General features: G+C 37.6%; 1 protein-coding gene across 1 annotated transcript; it reads right to left on the bottom strand.

The window, feature by feature from the left end:
* Nucleotides 1-4,903: 4,903 nt before the first annotated feature.
* LOC125897778 (ependymin-1-like) lies at nucleotides 4,904-6,548 on the bottom strand. Its single transcript, XM_049591176.1, has 6 exons — nucleotides 6,398-6,548; nucleotides 6,168-6,199; nucleotides 5,926-6,063; nucleotides 5,650-5,836; nucleotides 5,481-5,562; nucleotides 4,904-5,354 (listed from the first exon to the last, which is right to left on the bottom strand). Exons 1-6 carry the CDS (start codon nucleotides 6,534-6,536, stop codon nucleotides 5,228-5,230), a joined length of 705 nt encoding a protein of 234 aa, XP_049447133.1. The 5' UTR covers nucleotides 6,537-6,548; the 3' UTR covers nucleotides 4,904-5,227.
* Between the last annotated feature and the right edge of the window lie 5,931 nt (nucleotides 6,549-12,479).

Here is a 12,479-nt window from a genome sequence, read left to right on the forward strand (position 1 = left end):
TGTAGAAAATGCATTTAAAAAGCAAACATAAAGCAAAAGCAACAGCAGACAAATATAAAAACAATAGCTACAGATTATCCTAACAATAAGTTACATATCTAGTTCACTGGTAAGCTGCAGTAAATAGTAATGTTTTAAGCCCTGATTTAAATGAGCTGACAGTTTCAGCCGACCTCAGATATTCTGGAAGTTTGTTCCACAGGCGGGGAGCATAGAAACTAAAGGCTGCTTCACCTTGTTTGGTTTTGATCCTGGGAACACTGAGTAAACCTGTTCCAGATGGATGCTTCATAACGTACAAGTATATCAGAGATGTATTTAGGCCCGAGACCATTTAGTGCTTTATAGACAAGTAACAAGATTTTAAAGTCTATCCTTTGACACACAGGAAGCCAGTGCAGTGATTTAAGCACTGGTGTGATGTGCTCCACTCTCGTGGTGTTGGTGAGGACTCTGGCAGCAGCGAGAGAGAGCTGTTAGGATTTATTTCTTACACTGGTTAAATGCACAATCAAAGCAGACCAGTGCAGGAAACATGTTCGTCTTTGTTAGGCTTTTTTGTTTGGTCCCTTTTTGGAAGTTTTTCTTCTTGGTGCCAATAGCAGCTGCTTCTTATTAGACTAAAAAGGAGAGGTATGTTCAGTACAATAGCGTAATCAGAATAGCTTCTCACATTCCTCCCCTCTCCACATTCGCTATGCAAATTGGGATAGACAAAATATTCACAGGCAGGGCTGCTGTAACAAAATGAATCTACAAGTGAGTTCAAATTAGTTTAGCAGCCTATGTATAAATAGCATCACTCATAGTGTTAGCACTGGCTTCCCTTTAAAGACAATTCCAAAATAATCATGTGAGATATGCAACCAGTAAACCCTGGAGCTGTTTGAATCTTTAATAATTTTGGTGAAACTGCAGATGCACTGTACTGAACTGTTACAGTGTTATGGCTGAGGCCTGTGACTATGTCTCGTGTTGAAGGGTCCTTTGGTGGAAAACCTTCAGATAGACAGACAAAGGAAAGACATCTTAACAAATGATATATGTGTATTGTTCTACTTGAATTTAACACAGTCACCTCTGTGTAAGCTAGTGGATAGCTGACCGCTGATAGCCAGTCACAGCAGCTGTTCTTGTGTTATTGCTGAGTGTGTACAGGACAATAAAGAGGTCTTGGTGAAATATGTCACTTTTCCCACAGTGAACGTCATGGCCGACAGATTAAAGTCTCTATTGGATTAATGCAGCTGCTCTCCCGTCAGATATTTTGCAACCATCTCAATTCAAATGTTCACTCTGCTAATGCCTTGAAGTCTGCTGTAAGTCTGGAGACTGAGTTGAAACCTGCAATGACTAATTCTTTGGCCTCTTGGTGGCAGCAAACGTCAGACTGTAGCAACAACACTCAGATTAGTGGCATCTGGATCCATAACAGCAGCTGTAAGAGCAACAAGAGTAAATAGAGAAAAGACCAGACGTATCTTGCTTTTTAAATAAACAACACAACTTTTATTTCGATTCATTTGAAAGACTTTTTACAGTTTGATATCAGTTCCCTCCAACTATGCTGACTCGTGATTCTTATTCAGTGGTATCCAGAGCCCAGTTGTTCAAAAGTAATCCAATCAGATTTCAGCTAGTGGACTGGATCAAATCTTGAAAATGGGTTGTTCAAAAGCGGGAAACAAGATATTGAAATCAGATTAGATCACGTAATCCAGTCTTGCTTTTGATATTGATCAAACCTTCATTTTGTGTTGCTCAGAAGTTTTTCATAGGATTGGGGTTTATTTGATTAAAATCATCCTGATGCCTTGATTCAGGGTGGATTTCAGGAACAAAACATAGTTAAAAAATACACATTTATTTACATTTTACATGTGATCTGTGATTTTCTGAACCATTGCTGCGATAAAGAAGACTTTAGGCTGTCTATTAAATGCTTTCTGTTTGATACTGACTGCTGTTTTTTCCGTTCTGAAATGCTTAAAGTCTGGAAGATCTCTGCTTCGTTTTCTTTGGCAGAACCAATGGCAATAAGTGGTGATTGCAGTGTGTTGACAGACTGCCTACATTGTGATATGTAGTCCTGTTTAGAGCAGTGGATATCCAAATTTGGTAATCTTGTAAAGTTTGTTTTTATAACAGGGTGATCCAATCCAATGTTACTCTGGAAGAAACAGCACCAAAGTGAGATGGATTGGCTGATCCTGGACAGCAAAACACGGGATATTCCAAATCTGGATCATTCTTAGGCAGATTAATTTTCATGAATAACGGGGCCTAGTCGTCAGCGTAGTTGAATGCTGAGTATATGAATCAACTGAAAATCAACAAAACTAAATATGTGACCATGTACCATATTCAGATAATCTCTTTGTGTCATGTTTTATTAGACTGGATAGAGAGAAAGAATCAGGATCAGCTTTATTTGCCAAGTACGTGTGTGTACACAGAAGGAATGTGACTCCGGTAGACTTGTTCTCAACGTACCAGAACTGAAAAAAGTACTCAAAATTTAGTCAAGAAAGAAAGAAGGAAGGAAAGAGAGAAAGAGAAAGAGACCCAGCTCTCCAGCTGATGTACAGACGTGTTTCTTTTTTACTGCCTCTACTGTAAATACTGTGTTCAGTCTGCTGCTCACATGATGCATGTGGACATAATAATCTGGCTGACATCACAGAATTATTTGAATCATCCAGAAAATTAGCTTTTAAGATTTGTTTCTATAGTCTTGACGGCCTCTGTGCTCCAAACAATCTGACTGTGCTAACATGGAATATGAACACAACAATTCATCAGTGTGTGGAGTTTGCAGATTGTCAAGTGAAGTTAGTCTCACAGAAAAATGTGTGTTTATTCTCAGTCACTAGGAAATGATCACAATAATTCTCTTATTGTTAGTTTTTTATTGTTATACTTTGGTTGCTCAATTCTAGCATGTTGTTATGACTGCTTTGACTCTGACATGAACATGACATACAACATAGACTGGCCTCCAGACCTGAAATACAACCTATGGAATACATTACCATCTGAAATAAAAACACTGACAGAGCTCAAGGCTTTTAACACAAAAGTAAAACAATGGCTGAAACTGAAACAAGCCTGTGAACACTGGCTTTTATACATTATATACCTATTTGTAATAATCATACTGATGTACATTCATATATACTGATTTATAATATGTTGTGTGACTCTGACAGTCAGTTTTTAAAGTTCAAACTTTGTTCAGCTGATACTGTGTTTACCATATTGCCTGTTCCTGACACTGTATTTAATCAACTGGACAGAACATTACTAATCTGCATTGCATAGTACACATTCCTTGATGAAATATTTCTAGGCAACAGAATGCACAGAAAATATAAAGAACAGGGAGGGCTCTTCTCATTTATCTATTCTGTGCTAGCCCTGCATCAGCTAATGTGTGCTCACCTAATTTGTAGAGTTTTTCCGATACCAGTATCGGAAATGCCTCTGATACTGCCTAAAATGCAGTATCGGTATCAGTGAGTACAGCCTATGACCAATCCGATACCACGTAATGCCTCACGTCATTACGCATACGCACGCTACAGGCAAACGAAACGGAAACGGAGCGGAGTTTAAAAAGCATTCTACTGTAGCCTTTAAAATGTCTTTTTTGCCAAAATGTGTGGCTGCACTTTAACCTGTGTCTTGATCTGTGTCAACACTGGATAATAACAACAATAATAATAATAATAAAGTTTATGGCATTGATTCTACTATTATGTATTTATTTCTTAATATTTTACACAGAGTTTTAGGAGTTGAGACATACAACAGTTCATATCCCATCCATTTTTATTCTACGCGCTGGTATCAGATCGTTACTCGGTATCGGCAGATACCTAAGGTTCAGGGATCGGAATCAGTATCGGGAAGGAAGAAGTGGTATCAGTGCATCTCTAGTTTTTGCACTAGGAGACTGAAATTTGGTGCAGAGGTCAAAGGTATTACGAATTCCTGCTTGTGTTATTTACACCTGTGTCTTTTCAGGCTTTGTAGATGTTTTGTAAGCTAAGAGATACACCCATTGTGGCTGGCCTTGAGAATAAACATGCTTCTTGGTAAGAAACACTGAAAAACAGTGGTTAACAGGGTCCTTTTTAAGGGTTACATGTAGCCAAGCTAGAAGAAAAAAAAGAGGTGAGTTTATGAGTTAAAGTCACAGTCACAGTCTAGGGCCTACTGAAACTGGGGAAACTTACGCAGGGATTTTTTCCTAATTAGCTCGACTGCTGCTGCCATGACTCTTCCTCTCCAAAACAAATGGACCTGGGTATTTAAACTGGTAAAAACACTGGATAAAGCAGATTTACATTTCAAATCAGGGTTTCTCTGACGCTTCTCGCATGTTGGAGATGTGCTGCTAGCCTGCCACCTGCTAATCTGTGCTCCACTTTCTCTGATAACTTAAAGTGTGTTCACCTTGTTTCTGATCCACACGTTCAAGAGGTTTTTACCGTGAGCTAAATTATCCACAGAGGTCTCCTCCCCCACTGATCAAAAAAAAAAAATCACTGGATAAATCAGTTCTATGTTACAAATCAGTATGTGTTCAACGCTGGTGGCATGGCAGAGATAGGCCGCTGGCCAGCATCTGCTAATCTGTGCACACCTATTTCCTCCTTAATTTAAGATCCAGATGTTCAGGAGGTTTTTACCAGGAGCCACATTACCCACAGAGGCCTCTTTGTCTCTATTCTAAGGCAACACTTCTTATTTCATTAGGTGATTATAGACTACAGAAAAAATACTTATATTATATTCCATTTCCAAACCATAGTTGGATTAAAGTTGTAAAAAGTCAAGTGAAAACACTTAAGGTCTTCTTCTTCTTGGATGCAGAAGAAAAGTCTCTTCACACCTTGAACAGCTTTGACATTTTATTGTTCCATTAATCATATCTTACAGGTTTTGTATGCAATACCAACATGAAGAGCCACCATACTGTTAGTAATTATGACTAATTCTATAATCCATGTCATATCTCTTTCCTTTACATCAAAGTGTATGTATACAGGATGATCCATTCAAAGCCACAGCTTCATAGGGGAGTGGAAGATTGAAACAGATGTGATGTAGTGCAGTGTCACACGAAAAACTCGAGTCACACATTAAAAAAGCAGAGAAAAGTCTAAGGTTCTGGCAGCCCACACTTGAATAGGGGTTTGATTTTCTGCTGGCAGGGTTTCATCTACATGAACTCGTTGAGGAAGCTATGGACCGTCCCTTCAGGTGTCTCCTCCAGAGGCTGTCCCAGACAAAAGGTGGGCACGGTGAGGAGGTCAGGATCCTTGATCTCGATTTCAACCTCCGTGAGGCTGTGAGAGAGTGACACAAAAATGACATTTTTAAAGGACATTCATCATGGGGCGATCAACACTTTCTGGTATCACAGATACCAGAAAGTGTTGATCGCCCCAAGCATTTAAAAACACTTCACCAACCTGATAATGAATGATGAGGACTCCTGGAAGTACAGTGTGCACACTGGCAAACATCCCATGGTCACACTCATGGAGTAGTGACCTGAAAAGAGAAAGACAGAAAACACTCAAGTCATAAAGAACTCTGGCACATATTACTATACATATGATTTTATAGAAGCTCTCACACCTTTCTTGTCTGACATTGTTCCTGTCCATACATTGGCTTTCAATCCCTCGCCTTCAATGGATGGACTCCCACAGTTGACCGTAGCCACAAATGTTGCATCATCGGGAATATCTAGGGGGTGCTGGGTGCATTGCAATGCTTTTTTCTCACAGCTCTGGTTTTTGCTGTCAATCTCGTAGAATACTCCCTGCCACACGTACACACAAATTCATTCGTCAGGGTGCAACACAGCATCAAGTAAAAGGTGACTTTTTTTTAAAAACAGAACTGACTTACATCATCGAAAAACATCAGCAGATCCAGACCTAGTGATGTGTTTGTGGGGTGGCTCTCGTTTGATCTGAATCGCAGTTTCTTGCCCATTGAATCATAGGTGAATGCTCCAAATGCTTTCATTTCACCCTTTAGGGATATCTGGTTTCATTCATGCATTCAGAGACAAACAGAAAGAGTTTAATGCTGTGTTTCAAAAGTACCAGAAGAACCACTGGCCTTGACAGACACATTTAAAAACTCACCACAGACATGAATCCTGTCATATTGGGTGCATCTGAAAGACAACGTTGTCAGTTAGACGGGACTTACGCATGCTGATAGAAAATATTAGACTTTAGACACATTTAAAACTAATAACCAAAGACCTTTGAGTACTGTTGACACAAATAGCAAATGCAGTGATCTTGAATGCTACCTAACACACGGACGACTCAAAATCAGATCACAAAATGATAGAACTGCAAATTCTTACGACAAGGCTGATGGTGATGATCTGCATGTGTGGTGGCAGTCAAGCACATGAAGACGAAGAGCGTAACAGCCGCGTACATTTTCCTGGTCCGGTGGGAGTCACAAAGAGTTCGAGATGGCAGAAACAACCCTAAGCGCATCTAACTTTGAGCGAAGTTACTGCTGCTTTTATAGCGATGAAACCCGGTGGAGTCAATAGGTGTTGCGTAAAACAACCCAGGACTTCAAACATCAAGCTGTCTAAACAAATGAGGCCCAGCTGGTGGTGACCCGATGAAACGATTTTCTTAAGCTGTCTTTTCTTTTGTGATTGTGCAGCTGTCCTCAGATGCTTTTGTGCATTGTTTATCTCTGTGCCTTTCAGAGGGTCATATGTAAACAGGAGGTCAAGTGGGGACGATTATGAAGGATCATCAAGGCTCTTGAAGGGAAACAGAGCCATCTCTTCATCTTTTTTTTGGCATTATTTAACTGTATGGTTAGTGATAACAGCTGCCCATTTACAGTTAAGTTAAGAGGTATGTGCTATCGACTGAGAAGCCTAGATTGACATGGATGCAGCCTGTATGAAACTGAGATCATCTTCATGTCACCTTAGGTTCACCAAACTCCTCACCCTTAATTTAGTTGAAGCTGGTATGAACGTAGGATGGCTGCAGGGTGGTAGGGGATGCACATGTCCTGAATGTTGAGGGGGACTGTGTCCTCTGTGTCACTCCCAAAATCTACACCTATGCCCTCCGGAAAGATACAGAAAAACAACTCCACTTTGTATATAAACTAAGCTGCCAGGACACTATTGTTATCCTAGGTATTCTTCTTCTTCTTCTTCTTCCGAGGAAATCATACTTCCCATGGGTGAAAACTCACCAAACTTTGCACAAAGGTCCAGTCTCATGCCAGATATCCTCAGCTGTAAACTCAAGCCAATAGTCCTGATGGTGGCGCTACAGCAAGCGTCTAAAGTTCAAAACTTTGAAACTTCATAACAAATCAACCATACATGCTACAACTTCACAACTTTCATCAAACTGTAGCCCCAATACTGAAGAAACTTTTGTACATTTAAACCTGTTAAAAATTATGAAGTTCATCACTGTTTTTTTCAAAAACTGTAAAACTTCTTAAACCTATCTCCTCCCACAGTTTTTGCTCAGTTGACACCAAACTTGCTACAGAGCATCTTCAGACTGTCCTACACAAACTATGTTTCTCAGATTTTTGATTTATCAAAAATTGAGCCTACAGTGCATCAAAATGTTTGACTGTAAACAGTACTGTAAACATATACATGCAAATTCTTGCTAAATAAATCTTCAATGTTCATGAAAAAATGTCAAAATTCTAGAGTCATGGTAGATGATGTGTGGGAAATTTCAGAATTTTATCTCAAAAACTGAATTTTTGACAGCATTTTGAATTTTGCTCTAATGTGAACAATTTGAGTCAATGTAAAAATGGCAATTTTAAACATCAGTTTTTCACTTATGGAGCAAATCAATCATTGTTACAAACAAATTACCAACATCTCCATGCTGTCTAGATGCAATATGTGTATTTTCAGATTTTTGTTTCAATAACTGAATTTTTTTTTTTACAGTGGTTTGAAATCTGCTTTTCCATGCATGGACGGCTGCTAAACCTGCACGTCCGGCTTAGTCAGTTTGTGAAGCTACACATGAATTGTCACTGACTAATTAGCTCAGTGAGATAGAAACTGATTCTTAGTCTCAGAGGTTGTGAGTTCAAGCCTCAGCTGATGCAAAAGGCAGACTGTGTTGCTAAATTCCTAAATGTCTTCCAGTTCTTCTGCTTGTTGCTCAGAATTGCCTAAACATGCCCGGACCCGAGCCATCACTGCGCAGCAGCTATAATTATATCTTAAATTTCCCCCTTGAACAAAAAAAATACTCCCTCTCTCTTTTGTCAAAAAATCTAGAGTGAAAATGCAAATAATAATTTCACAAGTCTAACTATTTGAACTACTGGTGCACTGGGGGCTTTAAGTTTCCACATCACATTTGCGTAAGCTGAATACTGCACCATGACTGGTTTCCAAAGATAGCTGTGATGACACAAAATAAACTCACACATACAAGTCTCAAACTCAGATTCAAGGTGTGTACAGAGAAACTTTCCTTCTTCAGCAGATGAATATGCAAACAGCCTCCGAGGGTCAAAGTCTTCACTCTGCACAGAGAAGCTCAAACATCAACAGTGAAGTAACAATTAGCAAAAGACAATTCAAAAGGAACTTTACATTTGATTTAAATTTAGATTTATGGGGTCATATTTATTTCATTCAGTGTGATTTCCTCTTTTGTCACAAGGAAATAAATCCCATCAACCTTAATTTAAAGTTTTCGCCCAGTCAGTTGGTTTTAAAAGAAAGATTAGAGCTGTCTGCACCGTCAACTGAAACCTTCCTGCACAAACTAGAATGTTATAGTTCTTAGAAAACTCTGTGTGGATTAAAAAAGACTTTTAAGTACAGTTTAGAACCATTAATCTAACTCCATCAAACTGGGGGTTCTCCACCAGAAAATTTCGAGCACCATACACTTAATCTCTGCATTCTGGTGATTTGATTTTTGCACCAATTTGCGCCTTTTCTGCACCAGTTTATGTTATTAATGTCTTTAATTTTTGGAGTGCTACTCTCGTGTTTTAATGGGGCTGGACCAATGAACATGTTCTACATATTAAGAGGGATGTGTCCCTTGTGTCCCCCTGAAATCTACATGCATGGTTGTATGTATGAAATCTTACAATGAAATCATGAACAAACACATTTCAAAAACCGCAGTATGAAGCTGTGCAATAGACTGAAGAGTCTTGGCCCGCAGTGAATTGGGCCGGCCTCCTAAAACACCCTCACCCTTTCTTTTCTAAAAGTGATCCAAACTAAATAGAAAGCCTGGGGAGTTTATGCCAGGTCATCTGCACGAACCAGACCAGAACTGTGTTGTTGTCACAAGTACACTTTGTGCAGCTGTCTTTTGTTCTTTTGCACATCACAATGTCCCTGTTGTGTGCTTTAAAGCAAACAACTCTGTGTCAGACAGATGAGAAACAGCAGTAACTTGTTTATCTCATGTGTGCTGCATCTCTGGTGGCCTGACACGGCCTCGCATCTTATCACGGTCTATAACGTATTCTATTTGACTGACGATACATATATGTTTGTGTGTGTGTATGTATAACATTTTTAATGATCTGTAGTTTGTATTATTTGAGCCATTTTATGTTCATTTATTTTTGTATGCATTTATTTATTTCACCTGTTTATTTGACAGGGACCACATTAGATAAAAATACATTGCTATGGAGCTACATTAGGGTCAAAAGTTTTGTATTTGAAAAAATAAAATTTGAAACTGAAAATTCATGTGTTGATCTTGAATTCTGAAAAATACAACAATGTATTAAAAATATTTTTTTTTCAGGTTAAATGTAATTTTGATTCACTTTGGTAATTCTTTTGAATGAATAATTTATTTTCACTTTTCACTTCCATATTTTATTTTAACATTTGTATATAAGTGTTGAGTCAGATTTTTTTTAGTTCCTACGTTTCCTGAAGGCACTGTCACTCATGATTCCACAACCGTCTCAGTTGATGCCACGCCCCCCACGCCACATCAGGATCAAAAGTCTGAAACTCAAAAAACAGATTTGAAACTGGGAAAAAAAAAAAAAATATATCTGAAAGTGACAAAATAAGATTTGAAACTGTAAAAAACAAGATGTGAATCTGAAAAGATAAAACATGCAACTGAAAAAAATAAGACCTCAAATGTTAAAATGTGAAAAGTGAAAATAAATTATTCATTCAAAAGAATTCCCAAAGTGGATCAAAATTATATTTAACCTGGAAAAAAAAACATTCATACACTTATTTTTATTTTGAACACATTGTTGTACTTTTCAAAATTCAAGATCAACACATGAATTTTCAGTTTCAAATTTTATTTTTTCAAGTACAAAACTTTTGACCCTAATGTAGCTCCATACATTTCCATACATTTCAACACTTGAAATCTGATGCATTACACAGAGATATAGGCTGTTCTCAGGCAGGTGAACTATACAGACAGCATATACATTATACACAACAAGCATTACAGAATACTGATCACTATGTACATACAGTCACAGGATGCCTATAGTGTTTACAGAACAGCTGTTGTAAGTCAGCAGGGTCATTTTTGTCTTTTTGAATGTGACATTTTCTTTTGAAATCTGCACATAGATAGAGCATTAATTTGAATATAGAAAATGCAATAAAATGTGTCCAGCTCCTTACATGTTAAAAAACAATAATAGAGTTTGGAGAGTAGAGTTTCAGACAGGAAATGCCAGGAGAAAGAGAGCGGTGTTTGGCAGGTGACCATCGTCCCTGTCTCTAATCGATTCTTTATTCAGGCATTTTAGATCTTCCATAAGGAAACAGAGAAGTTAAGGGCTTTTTGGTATTGGTCTTAACCATTAATCACCAGGAGCCCCTTGTTTGTATGCTTTTGAACGTGTTCTTTGATATGATTTTCATATTTTTTTCTGCATTCATCTATTTATTTTTCACTGTAATCATGTCTATAAAAGCAATGTTGTCAGTTCAATGTGTTGTTTTTAATTTAGCTGACTTGACTTCTATGAATGGATAAACACAGCCGAGGAATACAGACAATAAATGCTGTGTCTTCTAAATGTTCACTATATGTGTCATGCATTTAATGAGCATTTTATTGACTTTTAAACATAAACATGATTGTTTACAAGCCCCTTTATCACAGCATATATTTTTCACTGTCAGAAAAGCCTTTGACATGCAACGTGTGATTAAAACATTCTTTATTTACCATAGGATGAATAACAGTACCAAGCTTTTTGTCTTAATGCTGTTTATTGAAGAAGTGGGAATCGGAAGGAAATACATAACAAAACTAAAGGGGATGCCTGAAACCACAAATGAATGAGACTGAAATAGACTGAGAGTAAATTGTGTGTCACAAGGGAAATTTAAGATTACTGTATGAGGGGAATACGAGGGTGGGAGTTCTGAAAATGAGGGAAGCCCTTCTCTTTAGGCACCCCTTCCCTTTTCACTGACCATATAATGACAGTTCAAGAAAAACTCACCGTTTTCTCTTTCTGAGAGGAAGTCGGCTTGAACCATGACTCACCCATTGACCCGTGGTTTATGATCTTATAGTTTCTGTAAGATCTTTACTCATGTCTGACATGTACAAATGGCCCACTGTGTATTTTTTTAGTGTCTTTTTTTGGACTTTTAATGAATGATTGTGGCGGCATCATGTCGTTCTTTTAATGAATGATTGTGGCGGCATCATGTCGTTCTTTTAATGAATGATTGAGGCGGCATCATGTCTTTACCCAAATACAACTTAGTAGTTTCTTTATGTATTTCAGAGACCTGAAAACTAATAACACATTTACAACATCACAAGAGAGACAGTGAGCCCTTCAACAAGGTTGTGGGTAGAGATATGTGTTCAAAGAGGAACTCACATTCAATTAAACACAGTGCTGTTTGATATATTTGCCCACGAAAAGGCAAACACATCTTTAATTCCTTTGGCTTTTTTTGTTGGTAAAGTATAAGATAAGATAAGATAAGATAAGATAAGATAAGATAAGATGAGATAAGATAACATAACATAAGACAAGACAAGATAAGATAAGACAAGACAAGACAAGACAAGATAAGATAAGATAAGATGAGATAACATAACATAACATAACATAACATAAGACAATACAATATAATATAAGATGAGATGAGATGAGATGAGATAACATAAGATAAGACAATATAAGATTAGATAAGATAACATAACATAACATAAGACAAGACAATATAAGACAAGATAAGATAAGATGAGATGAGATAACATAAGATAAGACAATATAATAAAAGATTAGATAAGATAAGATAAGATGAGATAACATAACATAAGACAAGACAATATAAGACAAGATAAGGTAAGATGAGATGAGATAACATATGACAAGACAAGACAATATAATATAAGATAAGATAAGATAAGATAAGATAAGATAAG

This window comes from Epinephelus fuscoguttatus, linkage group LG12 (genome assembly GCF_011397635.1).
Source record: "Epinephelus fuscoguttatus linkage group LG12, E.fuscoguttatus.final_Chr_v1".
NCBI lineage: Eukaryota > Metazoa > Chordata > Actinopteri > Perciformes > Serranidae > Epinephelus > Epinephelus fuscoguttatus.